General features: G+C 40.4%; 1 protein-coding gene across 3 annotated transcripts in view; it reads right to left on the bottom strand.

Annotated features, from left to right (window-relative positions):
- The window catches only part of SORCS1 (sortilin related VPS10 domain containing receptor 1), a 602,630-nt gene that overhangs the window by 138,937 nt on the left and 437,377 nt on the right, over positions 1-26,316 (bottom strand). For all 3 annotated transcript variants that reach the window (XM_032178269.2, XM_058436040.1, XM_032178276.2), the window contains exon 6: positions 20,176-20,240. In XM_032178269.2, the coding sequence (XP_032034160.1) occupies positions 20,176-20,240 (65 nt within the window). The remainder of the gene's footprint in view (positions 1-20,175; positions 20,241-26,316) is intronic.

The raw sequence follows: 26,316 nt of genomic DNA, 5'->3' as shown, positions 1-26,316 counted from the left end.
AGGTTGCAGTGGGCCAAGATCACGCCACTGCACTCCACCCTGGCTGACAGAAAAAAAAAAAAAAAAAAGCAAAACCGAATTGGGAGGAGTTCCTTGAGTCAAGACTTTGCTTTTATTTTACAATTGAATCAATTGAGACCCTGGATCTCACCTGGAGATAAATACAATATCAGTAATGACAACTCTTACAACAGTTTGGTCTCTATTGCTGGAAATATATTTTATCAGGGAGGCTATTCCTGTTTTTTGAGCACACTATCCTGGCCTCTATCTAATCAGATTATGTTACTCCCTTACTTAAAACCCCTTTTGCCTCATTGCATTGAGAATAAATTCAAACTCTCCACCACCCACCACGCCAACCCTCCCCAACCTCCCCCACTTCTCAACCATGCTAATCTCTTCTACTCTCTCTGTGATTCTTCTAATCCACCCTACTTTATGTTCAGGAAGTTGGTCAAACTTTCTACCATTTTAAAGACTCTTCATTTGTATTCCCTCTGCCTAAAATGCTTCTCCCCAGGCTGTTCTCAAAGCAGGTTCTAGATTTCAGCTAGCTCACTGTTACATCTGAGGATCTTCCATGATTATTCTTCATCACACACCATCCTATTAATTCTATGGAATTTATCACAATATAAAATTACCTTGTTATTTCTTTCTTACTCAGCCCTGCTCCCATTAGAATGTAATCTCCATAAAGACAAATGCCTTTTTTGTTTTTGTTGCTGTTGCTGTTATTCATTGTTGTGTCCACCAGATCCTGATACTGTTCCTGGCACATAGTAGGCAATAAATGAGTATTTGTTGGAACATGCCACTTATTGAAGTATATCCCTTTGAGTATAAAAAATGAGTTATTTTACTTGTTTTTGATGCTTAATGAGTAGGTGGGTTTGATTTTAAGATATCAGAGACTTATGCAGAATTCCATTTTTCCAAATGAAAATATCAGAAGATGATTATTTATAGGAAATTGAGGTGGGGAATAGTATGTAGAGATAGATAAGCTAGATATAAGGATTCACTAAAGATTTCTCTTAAGAAAACTAGGAAGGCAGAATTGTCCAGGACCACCTTTACTTAAGGAACTTATGTGTACCTGTATTCTGCAAAGAGTGCCACTAGGGGGCGGCATGCACTCTTGCTCCCTCTGACCAATGACTGATGGAGTTTCTGATAAACTCTCAGTAGACAATGGTGGAGAGCCCTACACACCATCTTCCTTCACCCTGCTGCCATTTCCGAAGATGGGGATAGCTCTCAAGTGCTTTAACCTGTCTAGTCCTGGTGAAGCCACCTCCAAAATTAAATTAGAGTCCTCTATTCTTCCTTATCTCCTTTTTCAGGCATTCCTGTAATTTCATGTTAGAGCAGAACACAGGATCTTTTTCCTTAAAGACAGTTTCTGGGACTCATCCCTTCCCAGAACGATCCTCCCTCTAGCGCACAAAATCTTTACCTCACAATTTTACACTCCACCAGACTGTTTTACAGCTTTTAAGTGACTTCTGTTTTCTAAAATGTAGCTTGGGGGTCATAGAAACAATGGAGATTTATGACGGTAAGAACTGGGCTTGAATTCTGGTGTGGTTTACTTATTAACTGTGTAGTTCATAGGAAATCCTTTCATCTTCTTGAGTCTTGCTGTTACTGCAATGCTAATCAATGTTCAGTCTTGGTTTTTCTGTTCATGGTACAGAAAGTGAATCACTGAGACAATGAATGTTGCTAAGGAAGAAGACTTCAATCAGGTGCCACAGCTGAGGAAATGGAAGATTAGTCTCAAATCTATCTCCCTGACAAACTAAAATTAGGAGTTTATATAACAGGGAGGAAATGTAACCATGTGTGGGAAAATAGGAATTAGGGGGTGTAAGGAAGAAGAGCTGATCAACAGGAAGCAAGTTGTCAGTTAGGCAATCAGGATGGGTGAGGGGTCTGGTGTCTCATTGTCTAGATGCAGTGATCTGGTAAGCTTAAGTTTGTTGATGATACCTGGGAGGGCTGATGGTTGGTTTCCTGAGAAAGGAACTCGGATAAGAACTCAGATAAAACAAATGTAACTTTCTCAAGTTTGAAGACTGGGAAGATCAATTTCTGTGTTTATTCAAAAGAAAGCATAAACATCATGTTCTATGGGACAACTGGGCCAATTTCACTGCCTCCTTCATCTATTAAAGGAGGATGCCAATATCAACTATCTTGTACTTTAGCTGTAAGAATTAATTAAAATAACATATATGCTAAATGTTTTGAAACTCAGACTCATACAAATGTTAGTTGTTATGATTAAGAATGATAATATTTCTGTTTTCTGCTTTGCTGCCTTTCATAATGATGAGAAGTTTTGGGAACACACTTAAAAAGACTAGTTAAGCCAAGTTTAAATATTCCAGTTATATTTCTGTATCAGGTTCTTTGGTGAGCTGCTGAACACCCATTCTTCTTTCCCTTTTTGCTGAAAAATCCAGTATTGGATCTGTCAGTTCATCTCTTCTCCATGTGATTCAGAAGTTCCCATATGTAAGGATGAATGTTGTCACTCTAAACCCACTTAAGCCTTCCTTCTCCACTTGCCATTGGTTGTTTTAGAAGAGGGCATTTAAACCTAGTACTGGTACATGAGAAGTGAGGAGAGAGCTTTTAAGGGGAATCTGAGAGATATCAGGAGATACAGCAGAAGATCTTCTGCCTCTGTAAACACTCTGTCTCAATGTGAATGGCTCTAGGCTTCTAGTTGCCTAAAGGAGCCAGTCTTACAGTCAAGCTTATATAATGAGTATGACAACTAGATGGAAAGTACCCATTCCCTAATGACATCATTGAGCTGTTGATGGTACTGAGCCTCAAGCTGCCCAACCTCTGTGCTTCTTCTTATGTGAAATAATGAACAAAAACAATGGCTAAACACAATGAGAACTTGATTAGGAGGTCTTGACCTTCAAATTACAAATACAACTTCCAACTAGAATTTTTAAGACTGACACCTAATGAGGACTTGATGCATACACAATTCTTGTTTTGTTTGTATTAGTATCTGATGGCTCTTTTCTTTTCCTTAAGACCTAAGTCTCCTCTTCAGAGGTCTCTGTACAAACGTAAGATGGAAAATAGTAACATACCCTTTTCATGTTTCTAACTCATCTATATAGAAATTATTAATCTAAGGAATTTAGGGAGAAAACAAAGATGGAATTTAACATTTGTTGATCATCTGTGAACCAGGCAGTCTGAAGCATGTTCACATAGCTATAGCACATTTAATCTTCACAACACTACAGAGTATACCAACTGATTAAGCAGATAAAGAGAATGAAGCTAAAAAATAGTGATTTGTAGAAATGGCAGTATGTGGTTGCAATGTGGTCAGGCTGACTCCAACTTTGATTTATTTCTACGATACTATGTTGCATGAAAAATCCCAGTGAGTTTGGGGCCAATTTTTGTTAAGTATATTTTGGCTTCTATCTAATGTTCAAATAGATACCCCAAGATACAAAATAAGAACACCTTAATATTTTTGTGTGGTAATTTGGCAATATGAATCAAGATACTTAAAAATGCAGGACCAGCCTGACCAACATAGTGAAACCCCATCTCTACTAAAAACACAATAATTAGCCAGGCATGGCGGCACATGCCTGTAATCCCAGATAGTTGGCTGGGAGTCTGAGGCAACAAAATCACTTGAACTCAGGAGATGGAGATTGCAGTAAGCCGGGATCATGGCACTGCACTCCAGCCTGACAACAACAGTGAAACTCTGCCTCAGCAAAAAAAAAAAAAAAAAAAGATACCCTTTGACCTAGGGTTTATTTCTGAGAATTCTATCCAAGGAAAAAATCAAGGATCAATGCAAAGATTTAACAACCAAGATATTTATCAGTGTTATTTATAATAAAAAATTTTAGAGAAAACATAATGGCCAACAATAGAAAAAGAACTTAATAAACTATGGAAAATTTAGAGTTTGCTATTAAAATCTTGCTTTTATGAGGAAATACTTAATATATTTTATATTATAGAAGTAGGTTACCAATTAGTAATATTATTCCAATGTTAATTTCCTAGCTTTGAAAAATATACCACGGTTACATAAAATGTTAACATTAGAGGAAGCTGGGTATAAAGTACATGTATTCTGTACTATCTTGGGTGACATTTTTGTGTATCTAAAATTATTCCAAAATAAAAGTTTTTAAAAAGTAGGTTACCAAAATATGTGCATTATGGACCTGAGTTTTTTGCAAGTTGTATATATAGATACCTATAAATGTATGTTTGCACAGGAAAAATGAATAAAAGATATGTATGAGATGTCAACAACAGTGGAGAGGCACTAATGTGAAAGAGGTGGCAATCTGTACAACAAATCCCTAGTCCAGCCCCTCTATAGCCGGGCAAGTAGGGGAGGGGGGAGTCAAGATGGACTTGTGAAATCAACTGCCTCTAATCTCTCTGCTTGTTCTTTCTCGACTTCCCATGCCTCAGATGGCTGTTGAGCTGTGCAATAAGCCTATCTTTGGTCTGAGAATCACCAAGTGTAAAAGTAGGGACAGAAGAAAAGCCCCAGAAGAGGTCTTCAAACCACTTCTTGCTCTGAGTGGCTCAAAGTGAAATTTGCAAGCTGAAGGGGAAATGATCCATTTTGAACAGTCTGCCCGTGGTAAAGTGTTCCTGGTTTGTTCCCTTTCTCCTAATGGAAACAGAAAGAAATCGGCTGCACTTCATAATGAGGGACCAAGCATTCACTCCCCTTGGGGCTTGCTGTAATAGCATTAAGTATGATGAACTCTTTCCATATTCAATTCTGGTGAGTGTATGATGTGATTCCATAGGAAGTATCTTGTAATTTGGCATTAATTAATGTCAATTAATGCATGCAACTGCTAGACATTAGAATTAATTTCATTACTTTTCCTACACAGACGTTTTCCTTGCCATAGGTAATTAGGACACTGCGCTGTTCTTTTCAAGCATCTTCACTCACTCTCTGCAACAGCCGCTGCTTAGAATAATGCAATCCCCATCCACCCAAAACCTGTGCTGTTCTAGAGAAGGGAAGCTGTTTTTAAAAAGGTAGGCTTTGAACAGAGGATCAGAGGTATAAATGCAGGCTCAAGGCCTGCTAGCTTAGTAAATCACTCCACGTCTCCAAACTCTGATCTAGAAAATGAGGATAAAGAATATCCATCTTGCCAGAAGTTATGACATTTGATGACCTTAGTGTTGAAATGTGTTGAGTCTAGCGCCAGGTTAGACTGTACTCACATAATGGTAGCTGTAGTTGGTATTTAAGTCCTCTCTCTGTAATCACCAATACTGCTCAGTGTGTCTCAAACTAACCACCTGTAAAGTGTTAAGGATATTTCTACCTGAGGCAGCTTCTTTTTTTCTTTTTTGACAGAGTCTCACTCTGTCACCCAGGCTGGAATACAGTGGCAGCGATCTCAGATCACTGCAACCTCCCGAGTTCAAGCGATTCTCCTGCCCCAGCCTCCCGAGTAGCTAGGATTACAGGCGTATGCCACCATGCCCGGCTAATTTTTGTATTTTTAGTAGACACAGGGTTTCACCATGTTGGTCAGGCTGGTCTCGAACTCCTGACCTCGTGATTCGTCTGCCTCAGCCTCCCAAAGTGCTGGGATTACAGGAGTAAGCCACCACACCCGGCCACTTCTTTCTTTTTATATTCTATTTTTGTTTGGGTTAAAGATTTTTTAAGTACGTTTTTAAAAACACCATGAAAATATATTCTCCTTGTATAATAATTAATACAAATACAGATCTTCTGCATAGGCAGTACAGTGTGTGGTAGTGGTCAGCAGACAGCACTGCAAAATAAGCAGGGCTACAAGGAGAATGTGGAAGTCATCTCTGCACCCAACACACAGGGCCCATCAGCGGGTGTGGCAGGTGTTCCGTCTTCCTGTTGGAGCGATCTTCTAGGTCGTAGTTCCATCTCCAGCATGGCGTGCTTCTCTGAGAAGATCATTCACCAAGCTTGGTTTTAGACTATTTCTTTACATAATGAGAGTTATTAGAGGCTTAGAAACAAAACGGATGTTAAAAATCAGACTATGACTTTAAGATCCAACAAATCTTTACCATAAATTATCCACTGAAACCTGTTTCCTTCCCACTGCTGCCAAAACAAAACAAAGCTCTGTGATGTTGCTGGCAAGTCTGTGTCTTGAGGGCTTCTGCTATTTCTAAACAGAATGCTTACTCCTGGCTGACTCCCTATGTTCATTCAGAGTTCTGCTGGTTTGAACTGCCTTTTCCTTTCCTGTTACTCAGTCCAAATACTTCCTGGACCTTCTTCTGTGAAGTTTTTCCTGGGGCTTAGACAAACCTTTCCATCCCCAGAATGTCTTCATTGATAACAGCAGCAGCAGCATTAACCTCCACAATAACCAGAGCAACCTTTCCTTGGGGTCAGGAACTGTGCTAAGTGGATCACATGTTTTTTTTTCTCTCTTAAACTTTGTTTAAAATCCAGGCCTGACTTGGTGATTCACACTTGTAATCCCCAAACTTTGGGAGGCCGAGGCGGGTGGATCACTTAAGGTCAGGAGTTCGAGACCAGCCTGACCAACAGAGCAAAAAAATATTACAGATCTCTGGGACTCTATCCATCCATTCTGTCATTCAACAAGTATTTATTTAGCACCAAATACTTTAATTTTCCCTAATATTGTAGAAGTTTAATTATAAACAAAGCTAGAAACGATGCATGCAAGCATAAGCACTTTAAAACTCACCTATTCCCCATTGTTTCCACTTGGAAACAATTTAAATCAGCAATTTAAGCAGTCTGTTTAAAAGCAGAACAGATTTTAAAGCCCATACAAGTGCATATAACTTTTCCTTTTGTTCTACTGCTCTATTACTTATTTTGAAACTTCTGTATTAAATGTTCTCACTCATCACGCACACACACACGTGTCAACACACTGCTGTTCATATACAATTAATTCCTATCAGGATTCTAGTGCCCTCTGTCACATGTACCAGCTAGAAATTGAGAATATCAAAAGTGAGATTCTAGTCTTGGCTCTAGAAAGTCTACACAGAGGACAAGATACTTCTGTGAAAATTATAAACTTACATCAAATGTTCTAGCTTGGCATGATGAGTTTGTGATTTAGCATTGCTTTCTTCTATGAAATTTCTTGATTTGGGACCAGTGTAATTGACTAAATATTGTATTTTATTGCTGGCCTTTAGGCATTCAGGGAAAATTCTGGAATCATAAAATTTAGCCAAGCATGAAACTAAAAACTGGGAACATGAGAGAGAAAACAAAAGAATACTATTAGGTTGGTGCAAAAAGTAACTGCAGTAATTGCCAAAAACCACAATTACCTTTGCACCAATCTAATAACATAAATACAGAAAGTTCACTGTCCAATTACAATGCAGCATGGTGAGTGCCTTCTAGGAGGAATGGAAGTGCTATGGGCTTGCTGGTGAGATAGTTAATCCTCATACTTCTGCACAGATGTTTTACTCTGTGCTAGAAACTTTTCCTGTGACCCTGAATTTATTTCACTTTGTATCACACAGAGCTGTGGACTTGTTATTCCTCCATGGCCTATTTCGTCCTCTTTAGGCTAGAGACTATTTTACTATTCAGTCTATGTTATAGAGGGAATTACTTTTGTCAGGGACGGGGACATGATGGAAAAGCTGAGGGAAAGCCTAGAAGGCTGCCTGGAATGATGACAAGGATAACTTATCATTCCAGAAAGAAGGAGCACTGGGCAGGAGCAGAGAGGCATGAAAGAATGTGAGATGTGTTTGGGGAACACTGGCTGCATGTTTTGCGAGAAAGTCCTACTGGAAACCCACACTAGAACCTAGTTTAGTTGGGTAAAGACAGAAAATCATATACAAAGTCACACTCAATCATGGAGAACTGAGAACCACATCACATAACTTTCTGTGTCCGGAATTGGTTCCTTCCTATGGGTTCTTGGTCTTGCTGACTTCAAGAATGAAGCTGCAGACCCTCACGGTGAGTGTTACAGTTCTTAAAGACGGTGTGTCCAGAGTTTCTTCCTTCTGGTGGGCTCATGGTCTTGCTGACTTCAGGAGTGAAGCCGCAGACCTTCATGCTGAGTGTTACAGCTCATAAAGTTAGCGCGGGCCCAAAGAGTGAGCAGCAGCAAGATTTATTGCAAAGAGCAAAAGGACAAAGCTTCCACAGCATGGAAGGGGACCTGAGTGGGTTGCCACTGCTGGCTGGGGTGGCCAGCTTTTATTCCCTTATTTGGCCCTGCCCATGTCCTGCTGATTGGTCCATTTTACAGAGTGCTGATTGGTCCATTTTTACAGAGTGCTGATTGGTGCATTTACAAACTTTTGGCTAGACACAGAGTGCTGATTGGTGTGTTTTTACAGAGTGCTGATTGGTGCATTTACAAACCTTTAGCTAGACACAGACTGTTAATTGGTGCATTTTTACAGAGTGCTGATTGGTGCATTTACAAACCTTTAGCTAGACACAGAGCACTGATTAGTGCATTTACAAACCTTTAGCTCCACACAAAAGTTCTCCAAGTCCCCACCCAATCCAGAAGCCCAGCTGGCTTCACCTCTCATGTCCAAATTAAGTTTACAAAGACAGCAGAGAATAGGAGAAGGAGTTAAAGAGAGACAGAGACAGAGAGAGAAGGATAAAAAGTAGGAAGAAAAGAAGAAAGCAAGCAAGAATGAAAGTGGAAAGCGGGGAGGAAGAAATGAAACCATTTAGCTCATGAAGGAGAAAGCATACAGTTTCCAGTTTCTTCTCCAGGTGTATTATTTTTATTTTTGGAAGGGGGAGTGAGGGGAGAAGGTGTGCACATTTACTTAGATGTGTCTGCATGCTATAAGATTAATTTCAGAACAGAGAGACACTGCCTCTAAGACATGTGGATGCATTGAATGAACAGTTTTTCTTTTTTTTTTTTTTAGATGGAGTCTCGCTGTGTTGCCAGGCTGGATTGCAGTGGCACCATCTTGGCTCACTGCAACCTCCGTCTCCCAGTTTCAAGCGATTCTCCTGCCTCAGCCTCCCAAGTAGCTGGGACTGTAGACAAGTACCACCATGCCCAGCTAATTTTTGTATTTTTAGTAGAGACGGGGTTTCACCATGTTGGCCAGGATGGTCTCGATCTCTTGACCTCGTGATCCACCTGCCTTGGCCTTCCAAAGTGCTGGGATTACAGGCGTGAGCCACTGCGCCCGGCCTCAATTAACAATTTCTTGTTTATTTTTATCACCCTCCATACCAGCTATCATACCTGAAACATAGGAGATGCTCAACAAAGAACAGTATGGCACAGTCCTTGTCTCAGATAATGGAATAAAGACAGATGACATGTTTGCCCGCCCCTCTCTCTATTCCAGCCACCTGGCCTTCTGTTATGCCTCAGCCATGCTAAGCATGCTCATATCCATATCCTTTGCATGTACCCTTCCATTTGTCTGGAATGCTCTTCCACCAGGCAGACACACAGGTCTCTCCCATATTTCCATATAGACTTGGCTTAAATACGAAATGCCACCTTATCCGAGATTTCTTCCTTGATGGCCCTCTTTCTCTGATCACTGTCTATTCTCCCTACTCTGTTTTTCTCATACATTTGTAGCTCCACTTCTCATACAAATACCTCATACATTTTTTATAACATCTCCCCTAACTAGAAGGTAAACTTTATAAGAGCAGAGCCTTTGCATCAATTCCTAATCATCCCTCATTCATGCCTAGAAGAGCATCTGATGTGGCGTAGATGTCCAACAATATTTTTTGAATGAATGAATAATAGGTCCAGAGTGAAACAGACTTGGCTTTAAATCCTAACTCTGAAACAATGGAAAAAACACTTAATCTTTGTAAGCCCCATTTCCCCATCATTAAAATGAGGAAAATAAGAATAGTATCTACCTCCAAGGATTGTTATAAGTAAGGCACCTGAAAAGTATCTAGTGTACTCACACCAGATAAATAATAGGAATATAATGCATGATCCTAGCATCATTGTTGCTTGAGAATTTACAGGACAAAGGAAGAAAATATGTGAGTAAATGCCAGGGTCTTTACGATGCTACTTTTTAAAGCAGGAGTCAGGAACATTAGAAATTTTTTTTTTTTTTTTTTTTGAGGCGGAGTCTTGCTCTGTCACCCAGGCTGGAGTGCAGTGGCGCAATCTCGGCTCACTGCAAGCTCCGCCTTCCGGGTTCACGCCATTCTCCTGCCTCAGCCTCCTGAGTAGCTGGGACTACAGGCGCCCGCCACTGCGCCCAGCTAATTTTTTGTATTTTTAGTAGAGACAGGGTTTCACTATGGTCTCGATCTCCTGACCTTGTGATCCGCCCGCCTCGGCCTCCCAAAGTGCTAGGATTATAGGCATGAGCCACCGCACCTGGCCTGAACATTAGAAATTTTTCAGCACTTCGGGATTACCACATCTGCATGTTATATGGAGTGCTGCTATTTTATTCTGAAAGATACCAAAGACCCAAAGCCTAGATCTTTGTCCTAAAGTTAAGGCCTGTGAGTGAAAAGTTTTTTGTGCACCTTTGTTCTCTCAGCCTCAGCATGGAAGATAAGGACACAGACCTTCATGCAGGTGGGTGGGCACCTGGGAAGCAGAGGAAGTGGCATATAATGGCTACAAAGAACCCAATTTGAAAGCTGCCCAGCTGAGCCTGTTGTTGTACTGTCACTATCAGGCTTTTCAATGCTGTGCTAGGAGGCCCGTGTTATCTTATTTCATGCTTTTCTGGGTGGTTGTTAGGGCTGTCTTCAGGCTGCTAAATCAGAGAGGCCAAGTGGATATCACTAGTCATTGAAATCAAGAGCCTTTTGCAATATGAAATATGGGGTCAGAATAACACTGCTAGGAAAAAAAAAAAAAGCATAGTACTAGATTCTGGCTGTACTAGCTAAACCTTGATGCTTTATTTGGGGCTAGAAGAGAGGTGAGAATGTGCATTTTCTCAGCATGTCGGGAAGTGGTAAGGATCTGTCAGAATCTGAAGTTGACCAGAAATGGAAACGTCTGACCTCTTCCAAGGTCTACCTTGGAAGTTATTAATAAATTGACTAAAAAAGAAGATAAAGGAAGACTATGAAATGCGGGGTCTAATAATGGCAACTGTTGTGCTAGTGTTGGAACTTTGGCCAAAGTGGGGATGCCAATTCGATATTTTTAAATGTGTATCAATGCCAAAGGTTTCATCTTTTCTATTCAAAAGATTTGATTTTTTAAAGTTCACCGAAAAAGAAATAAAGGTAGTGAAGAAAAACAAATAAAAATTCTCAACCTCACTCCTAATTAAATATATACAGATTAAAACAATAAGGATATGCCTTTTTAAAATTTGCTCTCAGATGAGTTATATTTGAAAAGTCTTCGATAATGTCCAGGATTGCTGAGGGCTTGCAAACACAGGCATTTGCATACTGATAGACTATTCATTGTTGCAAATATTTCAGGAGGCAATCTGACAATGTCTACAAAAATTTGAAATGTATATACTCTCTGACCCAGGAATTTTCCTTCATCAAATTCTCTTTCCGTTTGCTGCTTACACGAGCTTGAATGCTGACTAACCAAATAAATAATATGTGTGCATGTGTATATATTCGCATTGTTTGAAATAGCCAGAGGTCTCTATATCTACAAAGGTCTCTATAATTTAGTAATTACTAAATATAGTTGACTTTATAATGGGGTTGTATATATCAATTAACCATGAAGTTGCTAAATTTATATGTGCTGATATGAAAAGATTTTTAACTTATATTTGTATTCACAAACACTAAATTTGCCACAATTTTTCAACAAGAACATGCATGTAAGTATATGTGTCTATACATATACATCTTCATCTGTATAAGCCTAAACAATTTCTGGAGAAATATAGCAAATATATATATACACACATATATATATAACAATAAAAAATGAGGTTTTATATGTATATATATCTTTTTATTATTATCACTGCTATTTTTCTTGGTATAAAAGTAATCTATTTTCATGGCAAAAACATTCTATAGCTGAGATATTGAAGACTTTGAGAACTGAGGTCTCTATTACCTCCCCAAAGCATTTCAGCAGCGCTTACCTTATCCAGATTTTGACACACTTACTGTTCAATATGGAAACTAGGTTGGAAAGCTGGCAGATAGGAAATAGAAAATGAGATTTCCAGTTCTTACCCAAGACCAGAATTAGTGGGATGCATCGTTTATATATAAAGTTGTGAGTTTCTTTTATTTTATTTCTGCTTGTTAAAATGCTAGTTTGAGGTTCATTTCACAGAGTTCTCAGGCAGTCATTTTCACAGTTGGTTAAAGGGCCAAGGTTTGTTGTTCCCCAGTGAATGAGATTAGTCCTTGGGAAACTTGTTATGAGGTTACTTACTCATGCAAATAAACACTGGGACCAGTAATTGTCCCCTGTCCCCTGTTCCTGCTGGCACAGATCACCACCAGTACAGAAACATTCAGGATGTGGGTTGGGCCTTTTATTTCAGAAGTAAAAGGCAGAAGCAATAATGGCCAAAGGTGGTACTGCAGGTTCTCTTACAGATGACCATAATATACAACTATAAATCCATGTGTAATTGCCATGTGAAAAATTCTGATAAAAGTTATGTTATTTTCCCCCAAAATCAAATATGCATAAAATGTGGCACCCAGTTTCAGGGAGGTAGTAAGTCTCCTGCATTCATCTGTTAGTGCTCCAGGACTTCACAGACCCAGTGGTTAAAGATCCGTCTTTCAGTAGATATACCTAAACAGTGACACACTAATATATTTATTCAACAAATATTAAATGTTTCATCTGGGTGTGCTGGCTCATGCCTATCCCAGCACTTTGGGAGGTCAAGGCAGGAGGATTGCTTGAGCCCAGGAGTTTAAGACCAGCCTGGGCAACACGGTGAGACCTTATCTCTACTAAAAAAGTAAAATAAAATAAAAATAAAAATAAATGTTTTGGGCTCTAAGTTATCTTTTGGACAAAGAACAGAGATTAAATAAGATACAACTTTTCACACAGCTTTCAATCCAACAGTTTGGTCAGTGTTTTCTCTTTAACTATATGCATTACACACACACACACACACACACACACACACACACAAATGCACCTATGTTAGGTAAATCAATAGAATGTAGGTTTCCTTTTTAGTATTTTAATGTACTGGGCTCCTACAATGTACACACACACATACACACACACACACACACACAAGGAATATTTAAACAATAAAATATCTGCTTCATGGATAAGGACCTGTCAATTTGTCCTCTTTGAACTCAGGGGCCAATAATAAATGCCACATGCAATAAATATGTTCAAAAATTTCCAATAATACATCCTGTGATTGACTGTAGTTGAGCCTGCTCTTTTCAGCTCACCTCCCAAGGCAGACAGTAATACAAGAAAGAATAACATCCTTGTCACAGATGTAAACTACAGGATATTAGAGGACAGTTGGTAAGAAACATCAGTGCCAACCGTAGACTCTCACAGAACAAAAGCTTTCTAGAGGATCTAAGATAAAGTACTAGTTTATATAAATAACCACACATTCCTATGCAGACACTGTGCCATGGACCCCATCAGCAATCTGAGAAAGCCTGTGGACCCATTTTTTCAGATTTTTTTTTTTTTTTTTTTTTTTTTGAGACAGAGTCTGGCTCTGTCGCCCAGGTTGGAGTGCAGTGGCGCCATCTTGGCTCACTGCAAGCTCCGCCTCCCAGGTTCACGCCATTCTCCTGCCTCAGCCTCCCGAGTAGCTGGGACTACAGGCACCCACCACCACGCCTGGCTAATTTTTTATATTTTTAGTAGAGACAGGGTTTCACCGTGTTAGCCAGGATGGTCTCAATCTCCTGACCTCGTGATCCCTCTGCCTCGGCCCCCCAAAGTGCTGGGATTACAGGCATGAGCCACTGCGCCCAGCCCAGAATGTTTTTAATGCATACAATAAATTACCCAGAATGGACCAAAAAAACTAATTCAATTAAATTTAAATAAAGTTATTAAAAGATTATAAAACAAATATTTAATACCCTTGTATGTACTTTTTAAATTAATATATTATATATCAAGATCAACTGGCAGGTCTGATAACTACAATTTTGAGGAAAGAATGAGCATAAATAATATTTTCAGATATAATGACTGTATTATGATTTAAAAATTTCTGTGATTTCTATTGCAACAAAGTCACTTATATTGCTAATACTACTCCAGTTTATTTTCAACCCTTACCATTGAAAGTAATCTTGTAAGTTATAAGGTTTATAAAAATAAAGATATAAGGCCGGGCATGGTGGCTCACGCCTGTAATCACAGCACTTTGAAAGGCCGAGGTGGGTGGATCACCTGAGATCAGGAGTTCCAGACCAGCTCAGCCAACATGGTGAAACTCCCTCTCTGCTAAAAATGCAAAAAATCAGCTGGGCGTGGTGGCGGGCACCTATAATCCCAGCTACTCAGGAGGCTGAGGCAGGAGAATCGCTTGAACCCAGGAGGTGGAGGTTGCAGTGAGCTGAGATTGCACCATTGCACTCCAGCCTAGGCAACAGAGTGAGACTCCGTCTCAAAAAAATAAACAAAATAAAATAAAATAAAAATAAAAAAATAAAAATAAAGATATAATTCTTTTTTCTCATGTAAAAAACTAAAGCTTTCCAGAGCTCAGCTCCCCTCAAATATGGGAATTTCAATGGAAACAGAAATTAAGTATAACATGTAATCCAGGGACATCTGAAATAGACCAAAACTAAATTTTGAATAATAAACCCAGATAAAGATTCACAACACACTCCATGGGGAAGAGCCAAACTGGCAAGTGAGGGATTTTTCCTGTGTCAAATGTCTCAGTGTCTTGACTACAAAATATGTGAACACACTAAAATCAGAAAATAATTTCTGGTTCAAAGTCAAAAACATGATGGCCAGGTGTGGTGGCTCATGCCTGTAATCTCAGCACTTTAGGAGGCCAGTGTGGGTGGATCACTTGAGGTCAGGAGTTTGAGATCTGACCAACATGGTGAAACCCCATCTCTATTAAAAATATAAAAATCAGCTGGGCGTGGTGGTAGGTAGGCACCTGTAATCCTAGCTACTGGGGAGGCTGAGGCAGGAGAATCCCTTGAATCCGGGAGGCAGAGGTTGCAGTGAGCTGAGATTGTACCACTGCACTCCAGGCTGGGCAACAGAGTGAGATTTCATTTCAAAAAAAACAAAACAAAACAAAACAAAAAAACATTATACTATTGTAAAGTATATTTGGCATATACTCTATAAGATGTACAACCTAGAATAAAAACAATGGGTTCCATATACGTAAACAATAATGAATGGGGTCAGGCACAGTGGCTCATGTCTGTAATCACAGCACTTTGAAAGGCCGAGGTGGGTGGATCACCTGAGATCAGGAGTTCCAGACCAGCTCAGCCAACATAGTGAAACTCCCTCTCTGCTAAAAATGCAAAAAATCAGCTGGGCGTGGTGGCAGGCACCTATAATCCCAGCTACTCAGGAGGCTGAGGCAGGAGAATCACTTGAACTCAGGAGGCGGAGGTTGCAGTGAGCTGAGATCACGCCATTACACTCCAGCCTGGGCAACAAGAGCAAAACTCCATCACACACGCAAAAATAAATAAATAAATAATAATAACAATAAAGAATGGATGGAGAAAAAAAGAGAGGATCTCAATTAGGAAATGAGAAAGAGGTCAGCCATGGTGGCTCACGCTTGTAATCCCAGCACTTTGAGAGGCAGAGGCAGGTGGATCACTTGAGGTCAGGAGTTTGAGAGCGGCCTAGCCAACATGGCAAAACCCCATCTCTACCAAAAATACAAAAATTAGCCTGGTGTGGTGGCGCACGTCTGGAGTCCCAGCTCCTTGGGAGGCTGAGGCAGGAGGATGGCTTGAACCCAGGAGGCAGAGGTTGCAGTGAGCCGAGATGGCACTACTGCACTCCAGACTGGGTGACAGAGTGAGACGCTGTCTCGGGAAAAAAGAAAAAAAAAGGAAATGAGAAAGAGATAACACAGAGATATGAAATTCTTAGGGCAATTGATGAGACTGTAACCTGATTTTGATAAATACACTGTCAAATTTTGCCCGCTACATTTGCTAACACCTTGCTACCCTGACCTCTCTGTGCTATTTACTTCCAACCTCCTTCTGTTTATTTTGTTACTGTTGTTGTTGTTTTAACTGGAGCCTTGGTTATTGAGACATCTCTTTCTCTCTTTTTTTTTTTGTTTGTTTTTTTGTTTTTGTTTGTTTTTACACTGTGACAGGTCAGGTGTTATGCTTACACCCTTTAAATCAATTGGTAGGTTTTTTTTTTTCTGTTTTGTTTTGACAGGGCTAACTTTTCAAATTAAATCCTTTTATTGAATTTTCACTCTTGGATAGTTTCTGAAGATGCTGCCTTTGCAAAAAAAAAAAAAAAGTAAAGTAAAATAAATAAAATTAGAACTGATATATTTCATGCTTTGTGAAAGCTAAGCCTGAGATGACAGTTTGGCATCATCAACCGCCATGCCTTCAGGGAGCACGGGAATAATGCTGGCTGTAAGAAAATGTGCAGATCACAGAGAGTGATGGCCTCATTGTTTTTAGGATAAAGCGTCATGTGCATTGGATGCCACAAGCCAGAAACCAGCAGCATATGCCCAAAAGCTTGAAAATGAAAGCAACCCAGGATGCCACCAATTGCATCCAGAGCTTCCTAAAGTAGGTGTGCGATCATGGGAAACAGACCCTCAAGCTCTTTCACTAATTTTCTGTTGTGGAACTTTGCTACTCAAAGCATGTTTCACAGACCCCCAGCATGGATATCATCTAGGAGCTTGTTAGAAATGCAGTCTCTCGGCCAGGTGCGGTGGCTCACGCCTGTAATCCCAGCACTTTGGGAGGCCGAGACGGGCGGATCACGAGGTCAGGAGATCAAGACCATCCTGGCTAACACGGTGAAAGCCCATCTCTACTAAAAATACAAAAAATTAGCTGGACGTGGTGGTGGGCGCCTAGTCCCAGCTACCCAGGAGGCTGAGGCAGGAGAATGGCGTGAACCTGGGAGGCAGAGCTTGCAGTGAGCCGAGATAGTACCACTGCACTCCAGCCTGGGCGACAGAGCGAGACTCTGCCTCAGCAAAAAAAAAAAAAAAAAAAGAAAGAAAGAAAGAACAAAAAAAAAGAAATGCAGACTCTCAGGCCCCTACTGAATCACAATGCAGATCTTAACAAGGTCCCTAGGTGGGTAGCATACATGCTAAGGTTTAAGATGCAAGGCTCTAGCATTTTCAGACAACCTGGTAAGTGAGGTGAGATAGCCACTGGTAACCCTGACAACTGGTCAGCCGGGTATGCAGTCACTCAACGTATGCTTAGTGAGATCTCTCTACATGTAGATGCCATGGCATGTACTGGAGACATAAGGTTTTTGTTTTGAGATGGGATCTCACTATGTTGCCCAGGCTGGAGTAAAGTTGCTATTCACAGTTGTGTTCATAGTGCACTACAGTCTTGAACTCCTGGGCTCAAATGATCCCCCTGCCTCAGCCTCCTGAGTAGCTGAGAACACAGATGTGTGCTACCATTCCTGGCTCTGGAGATACAATATTGAATATGATATACATGGTCCCTGCTCTCATAAAACTTACAGACTGGTGGCGAGAAACAGTTGTGATGGAATAATCACGTAAAAAGAAAGTATAATTTCAAACAGAGAAGAACGTGATAAAGAAAAAAAAAAACATAGTTGTATAAAAGCAATCAAAATAAGAAACTCATTTAGATTGAGAGTTTATGAGAGGCTTTTCTAAGAAATAGGCGATTAACCTGAGGTCTGAACCATCCACAGTAATGAATTATGCACGATTGGTCAGGGTACGGGCAAGAAAGAAGGATATTCCAGATAGAGAAAACAGCATGTACCAAGGCTTTATGGCAAGACACATACCCCTGTATGTTCCAAGAATTGAAAACTCGCCTAAAGGCCTGAAGGCAAGGAGTGAGGAGAGGGCAGACTAAGATTAGGCTGAGGGAATGGGCAGGCACAAGTTATGCTGGAGCTATAGGTCAAGATGAGAATTTAGCTCTTTATCATCAAAGCAATGGGAAGTAAGCAAGACTTTTTTTTTTTTTTTTTTTTTGAGATGGAGTCTCGCTCTGTTGTCAGGCTGGAGTGCAGTGGCGCGATCTCAGCTCACTGCAACCTCCGCCTCCCGGGTTCAAGTGATTCTCCTGCCTCTGCCTCCCAAGTAGCTGGGACAACAGGCACGCACCACCACACCCAGCTAATTTTTGTTTTTTAGTAGAGATGGGGGTCTCACCATGTTGACCAGGATGGTCTCTATCTCTAGTAAGCAAGACTTTTAAACAATGATGTGTTTACTTTTGCATTAAGAAAATATTGATCTCTGTTATGTAGCAGGAACTGGACCTTGGAATCCAAGATAACATCACCTGCTCCAGGGAAATGGAGTAGTCACCACCAGAGCCAGCCCCCTGAGGAGGTGGGAAAGCTGCTCTGACCTGTTGAGCTCATTCTGTGTCAGGCACAGTGCTGGGCATGTTACACGTGGCAGCTTGGCCTGGGTTACAGAGGATGATCGTCAGTCTTGACCCCTAACCTGTGCCCCCACTGACTCTGTCAAAAAATATATTCACTCCCCCAAAAGGGAAACAAACCTTTAGAGATGAGAAATCTCAAGGTACATTCATAGTAATGAAAAATGTGTGGTTTCTGGGGAGTTTGGGTTGTAGGGGTGACTTGCTTTGTTTGGCTGTAAGCTGGTAAAGTGCAGGATCTTCTGCCTTGGTGTTCAGGAGAGCTAAGGAATGGTAGACAGGCACAACGGCAGTGATTAGGGTGCTTCCAAATTGTGAGGGATATTTTAGAAACTGGGAATGTCTTGGAAATGAGATGGTCACGCTGGGCCAGTGCTGGGCAGCCTACAACAGCCTCATTGCTCTGTGGTAATTGTGGATAGTCCATTCTCTTCCTCTCCTCTACATCTGGGACCTCTTTCTTTCTCCCTGTCTTTTCTCCCCTCACCCACTTCTATATACAGTTTCCCCCTTTTCTCATTTTCTTTTACCCCTCTCACCTGGAGTGCTCTATCCTAGGCCTACGTACCCCCTCAAATGCTTAGCCCTTCTGAGGATCCTCCGTACCACAGAAGGGGAAGGAAACACTCATTGCTGGTGTTAGTAGGTGAGGCATTGTGTGAAGTATTTTATATGCATGGGTTTCTTGAATTCTCACCTGAATAGGCTCTGTGAGATAGACATCACTGTCCTCTACTTATTTACCATATTAGCTTAGCTATATTATTACTTAAGCTTTCTATGCCTTTGTTTCTTCATATGTGAAATGAGAAAAACAACCTACAACGTTGTCATGAGGCCACAAAGTGTAGTCCTGTCCTTCACTGCAGCATAACCACCGGAGTTGATGAGAACTACTGAAGGGTGAGCAATTCACTCAACTGATTCTCCTCCTGCTGCCTCTGATGGGGACATACAGAAAAATTCTCTTTTTTTTTAAATTCTTTCCAAGTGTTTTGTGAATCTCCAAACAAGACAGTGAGGCATGGCCCGGATGGTATCTGACAAAATAAGGAGACTGAAGAAACAATTCAACACAAAACAGTAGCAGCAGCAGCAACAACAAAACATTTCAGGAATCAACAGTCTGGGGGTATTCTCTTTACCTGGAAAGACACTTTGATTGGATGAGAGGGCTGTGCTGGTATCACTACTATCAAAATATACATATTTCTAGATAACCTATATATTTATAAGTATATATGAAAATATATATTTATGAAAAATTATTAAGACAACTTTGCATTACTGAAGACAGGAAATGTCTTCATGCCCAAATCACACGATTATTGCCACTGTGCCATTGTGCCTGCCTACCTATCCTTAGCTCTTCTGAACAGAAGATACCTGCACTTTACTAGCTTAGAGTCAAAAGAAGCAGGTCACCCCTGCAACCCCAAATCCTCAGAAACCACACATCCACTATTACTCTGCATACACCATGAGATTATCACACAGACTCAGTTCATGACAGAGTCATAGAACTAATATTACTATGAACACTGCGGCAAAGCTGATTTACTTACGACCATCCACAGTTCTGGCCTCAAGATGCACAAGGTCTGGTTCTTTATTTGACCCCATCACGGACCTAAAAAATGGAGAAACGTGAAAAGAAACACTCATATTAATGACTTCACATGTGCCTTAAAGGAACTCGGTAGAGCCCCCAGACTATTAATATCCACAGGCATCTAAACCTACAATCCTTAGAATATATCTACTCTATTTATTTATACAGCCTGACAGTAAAATTTCCACTTAAAATAAAAATGATAATGAAAACTTCACTTGATGAAAGGCAGGCTGCATTCCAGCAAGGATGTTGCATGTTATTAGCTGGGACTTGCATACAGGTCCTATGCATGTTGTGTGTGTACTCTTGCAACAACCCCAGTGACAGTGTATTAAACTTTCAAAACTTATTAGGCAGATGCCAGGCATGCTGCTTCAGCTGGGTGACTCGAACAGTGATTCCCGTAGCACACTAATCTAATTGATTTTTTCACTGAAATGTGCCAAACCATCTACTACTGCCCTATGAGCAAAGCCTGTGACTCAACCAATACAGCAGCAGTTACAGCAGAATGACGATTCTCTGTATTGTCGAACCCCTGTGAAGAGAAATAGATGCACCTCACTTTCTGATACGTGCCTGAAACCATATGTGTAAGCAAAATAAAAGCCTATTTAAAATGCCTTGGAGACACATATTATTCTGTGTAATCCTGCAGTAAGCTGTATTAAATAGAAAATAATTATTATTCTGGAACATAAATAATTTGGGCAATCACATTTTATCTCTAGGATTTTTATACAATGAGATTAATTAAACTTGGCAACATCTGCACTTTTGGAAAAAAATCAGGCTTTGCAGAACTTTAATTTATTCCATTTCTACACAGAAAACAGTGAAATGCCTCCAAACTAGTCCCTCTGCCTGCCTCCAGCCACTCAGCCGGGCCACTCAATCAAGGCTAGAAAATGCAGATGTTAAAACTACTTATCCCCGGCCGAGCGGGGTGGCTCATGCCTGTAATCCCAGCAATTTGGGAGGCCGAGGCAGGTGGATCACGAGGTCAGGAGATCGAGACCATCCTGGCTAACACGGTGAAACCCCATCTCTACTAAAAATACAAAAAATTAGCTGGGTGTGGTGGTGGGTGCCTGTAGTCCCAGCTACTCCGGAGGCGTGAACCCGGGAGGTGGAGCTTGCAGTGAGCTGAGATCACACCACTGCACTCCAGCCTGGGCGACGGAGTGAGACTCCGTCTCAAAAAAAAAAAAAAAAAGTACTTATTCCTCCAGAGCCTAGTGTGGTATCCACGACCCTACACAGACTGGGTCCATCTCACTTTTGCTGCCTCATCTCCTGCCACACTGAAAGATGCTGCCATTGCCTGAAAGTGCCACACTCATCTCCTCGCCCCTCTGTGAGTCTCTGTAAGCTTCTGCCTTCCGCTTGAGATGCTCTTCTCCAGCTTCACCTAACCCCTGAATCACAGTTTAAGACACAACTGAAAAGTCACTTCCTCTGTTAAATATGTCTCATTTACGACAGGGAAAGCCTTTTCCTCCTATCAGCAAGTGTTTGTTATAAATCCTGTAAGATCCTTATCAGAGTTTGTTATAAAGAATTATTTTTGTGTTTTTTCAGTATGAAGGCATCCCCTTCCCCCAACAGACACACACACAACACACAAATACAAAAGATACACACACAGAGATACCCAATAAAGCTACTGGAGGGTCTTCTCTTTACACACTTTATATTCATAGGTATAGTTCCTGGCATATAACAGTCAAATGCGAAATGAAAGAAGGAAGGAATGAAGGAAAGACTAAAGAAAAGGAAAGAAGTTAGGAGGAAAGGCAGGGAGGACAAGAGGAAGGAGGTAAAGAGAAAGAAAGCGAAGGAGCTATAAAGGTCTGCGGGTTTTCTGAAGTAAGTACATTAATCATTGTCCTAGGGGAATTCCCCAGAACTCTACTTACTTAAACTCGTTTTCCCAACTCAAAGAAGCTGAGGGCTAGCTGGCTTAATCACTCTTCATCTGGAGAAAAGAAGTCTCCTTAAGGCCCTGTTATTGCTGTCAATAAGTTTTCTCTGATAGATACATGGCCTGAAATTCAGAGCCTATGCTTGAAACATTAAATCCTACTTTGTTCTTCCCCTAGGAAGCAGATATTTCCTAATAAGCGTTTCATAATTTCCCTCATATAGACATGGGACATGCATTTGCACATTTTAATCACTGGAATCTGCTTGAATCCAGGCAGAAAGTGACCCTTTCATCAGCATTTCAGTTAAGTACTGAAGCGACTACTAGGCTTTGGGTGGTGACTCTCTGCACACTGAAGCATTAACTGGATCCACAGGTGACCTCTTCTGACAAGACCACAAGTCACAAGCATTAAAAAAGAAAATGAGCTGCTTGACAAGCCTCAATCCAGAAAGCTCGGCAGTTAACTGTTTTATTTCAAAATGGGCAGTTACATGTTGTTCAACTGTCCACCTTGCTTTAAGTTTCATCCTTGAAATGACTACCACCACTTATTCCCAGGAGAAACCCAGCACCCCAGAAACACAAGGTTAAAACTAGCATGCAAGCCTATCTACTTGGCTTATGGCTAGTGTCAACGGGAGGCAAAATAATTACCCTGGATTCCGTGTAGCTTTCCAAGTGCTTATGGTCTCAAATAAATAATAGCAGTAGTTTTTTAAAAATCTTGTATTATCTTTAATGGCAAAGCTGTTGTTTCCAGTGACATAACCCACTGCCTTATCAACAAACAAAAAAGAGGCAAGGCTTGGTGCGGGGGCTCACTCCTGTAATCCCAGCACTTTGGGAGGCTAAGGCAGGCGGCTAACGAGGTCAAGAGATTGAGACCATCCTGGCCAACATGGTGAAACCCCGTCTCTACTAAAACTACAGAAATTAGCTGGGTGTGGTGGTGCATGCCTGTATCGGGAGGCTGAGTCAGGAAAATCCCTTGAACCTGGGAGGTGGAGGTTGCAGTGAGCCAAGATCACACTGCTGTACTCTAGCCTGGGCGACAAAGCGAGACTCCATCTCAAAAAAAAAAGAAAGAAAAGAAAAGAAAAAGAAAAAAGAGGCAAGAGCAAAACAGAGTTCTTTGTTCTCCCCAAATCTACTGTGGTTAACAAACCTCCTTATTCTGCCTAAATGTTTTCTCATCTATAGTAAAACAATTACAACTACAAAACAAAGCTTTACATATGAAAGTCAAACCACAGTGTTTCCAATAATTTTTATTTGATGATGTCCTCACTCCTAGACCTGTGGTCCAAGAGTATCTCTAGCAGTCACAGATGATAAAGAATTATTGCTGCTTTTACTTTATGACCTAGTGAGTTCTTAATTGCTGAGGCCAATCAATGCTGAATGTCTGTATAAGTGCTGATTTTAATGGTCCTGTCATTGACCAGATACCTTAGAAAAGCATACCACTGCAGTTGACCCAAATGATATCATTACTCTAGCCTATATATGCTCCTAAATTTTAGCTGGAGCTATGGAGTTAGGTGGTATTCTGTGTGTTTTAAGACCAACTATGTGTTTCATCATCATCCTCATCATTAAACATCACCGTCATCATCATTATAATCATCAAAGAAAAACAGCATCAACATAGAATTTAATACAAAATGAACTCTTCATGGTCGTACTTGCAGAATGAGATCTTGAGACTGATATTCAAGCATCTCTATCCAAAGACGTTGGCAAATCTGACTTCTGGTATTAAGCATAAGGGATCGGGCACCTTTGTTTTATGCCTCTAGATTATCCAGCACATATCACTGTCATAGTTCATAATGATTTGCCACATGTCTGCATAAATGACTCTCTTACTACACCGGACTCCCAAAGGCAAGTGTTCTGTCTTTTATCACCGAACTCTCTATGCTTGCCAAAGTACGGAGAAGCAAGTTTTCTCAGTAAATATATACACAACATTTTTGCACCAGTCAATATTTACTAATGTCCAATATAGCATGTTATTCATTTCTGGGACTCAGAACCTCTCTGTAAATATACGATAAAAATTTTGTCTAGGATATTTTAATTATTTAAAAAAAGGCAATAGGTAGATGTATCTTGTATACCTTTATATTGCCTTTATGTTGAACCAGGAAAATGAACTCCCTTCTTGAAATGAATTTTATGGAAGGGAAAGGGAGTCTTTCTGTGTACATCCTGGTGTCTGCCTGGGATCTCCTCTCATCCTTCTGCCTTCATAACTCTTATTGCTGTGGCTCAGCTGCAGATGACTGAAGTTGAAAATAGGATTCTCAGCAGGGGTGCCACTTAAGCCAAGTTGGTTATCCTTTCTGAGACTTTCAGAATGATGAACATACTTTTGCACAGAAAAAATTAGGCCATGTTATAATTGGTGACTCATTTGTCAATCTCCTTTATTGACAGACAGACTCAAACCTTTCTGTATCTCTGTGCCAGGCACCTTCATGCCACAGATAGATTATCAAAAAGCATTAACTGAATGGTTTTTGAGAAAAGAGAAGTGCACAAACCAGCCATATCAGCATGTATTAATTTATCTGTGTATGTAACCTTTGTTAAGTTAGTTAACATCTCTGTGCTGTCACTTTTTTAGTCTTTAAAATAAGTTAACATAATTTTTCCTGTAATATACATCTTTAAGTACCTAGAAGATTCCTGGCACACAGCTAGGGCTCAGGAAATAGAGTTAATTTATTTCTTCTCTTCTTTCCCCCTTTTTATTTCAAGAAATGGGTGGGGGAATATTAATACCTAAGAAATTAAAATTTATGTTGGTATTAAAAAATTCTTGACCAGGCGCAGTGGCTCACACCTGTAATCCAAGGATCACCTGAGGTCAGGAGTTTGAGACCAGACTGGCCAACATGGCAAAACCCCGTCTCTACTAAAAGTACAAAAATTAGCCGGGCATGGTGGCAGGCGCCTGTAATCCTAGCTACTCAAGCGGTTGAGGCAGGAGAATCGCCTGAACCTGGGAGGTGGAGGTTGCAATAAGCTGAGATCGTGCCACTGCACTCCAGGCTGGGCGACAAGAGTGAGACTCCATCTCAAAAAAAAAATAAATAAATAAAAAAATAAAAAAAATTCTTGACATATCATGGATGCCTTGCTAACAGAAATGATTTATCAAGATTATTAAATGTCATAAGTCAATAGACAAAAAAATGAGTCAATGGCTCAGAGATCAACTATATGAATAAATAAAATTCAATTATTTATTCATTTATTTAGTCAGTGAAACCTTCCAAACCCCTACTATGAAATAAGAATGAGGGCTACATAATTACTGCACTTAAGAGCTTTAGAACTACAGAAGAGGCAGTAACCCAATGAAGAAAGGGTTCTAACATTCAAGGTGCTATTTGAAGACACAGGAGAAATGAGCTTTCACCTGCAGATGGAAACCTGGAGGAAAAGCAAGGTCCAGGAACCCTTTGGAGTAAATGAATCAAATCTTCAAGTATATGCAGCAATAGGATCAATGGACAGAAGGAGTGAAGAGCATTCTATTTACAGACAAATAGCGGGTACTGGGGCCCTAGCTCAAAGAAAGGATGACCCATATAGGCATCTACTGTAAGTCAATAGGCTGGATCCATTGTTTCCAAAGTAGATTAGTAAAAGAAAACTGAAAAGACACGAGGGGCCCGATCAAAAAGCACCTTTTGCGTAATGCTAAGGTTTTGTATTTGATCCTGAAAGCCATGAGATGGCACTAAAGAAAGGTAAGCATATACATTTATAAGCAGGTGAAAAGAACTTCAGTCTTGGTCTATGTGTGGTCCTTGCTATTGAGGGAGTATGAGGTGAAGTTGCACAGGTCATCTAGATGAGTTTTGTTGATGAAAACAAGACAAAGCCCATTGCAGCCTCCTGCATCTATACTTCCAGTATCTTAAGTAGGTGTTCGCATTTAGGAGCTATCTTGAAATAAAACCTAAAGACCACTAAAGACAAGAATATGAACAAAAATAAATCACACTCTGAAACAGTATACCAGTGATGTGAGCAGCACAATATCAGCCTTCTGAAATACAATCAGCCACATGCAGCCTTTGTAGACATTTTCTACAGAGAAACTCAGAAATGTCACTAGTTTATCATTCGCCTGACATTTTGTCC

This window comes from Hylobates moloch, unplaced genomic scaffold (assembly GCF_009828535.3).
Source record: "Hylobates moloch isolate HMO894 unplaced genomic scaffold, HMol_V3 SCAFFOLD_3, whole genome shotgun sequence".
In the NCBI taxonomy this organism is placed as follows: domain Eukaryota; kingdom Metazoa; phylum Chordata; class Mammalia; order Primates; family Hylobatidae; genus Hylobates; species Hylobates moloch.
Note: the sequence above shows the minus strand (reverse complement) of the source record. Positions and strands in the feature narration are given on the sequence as shown.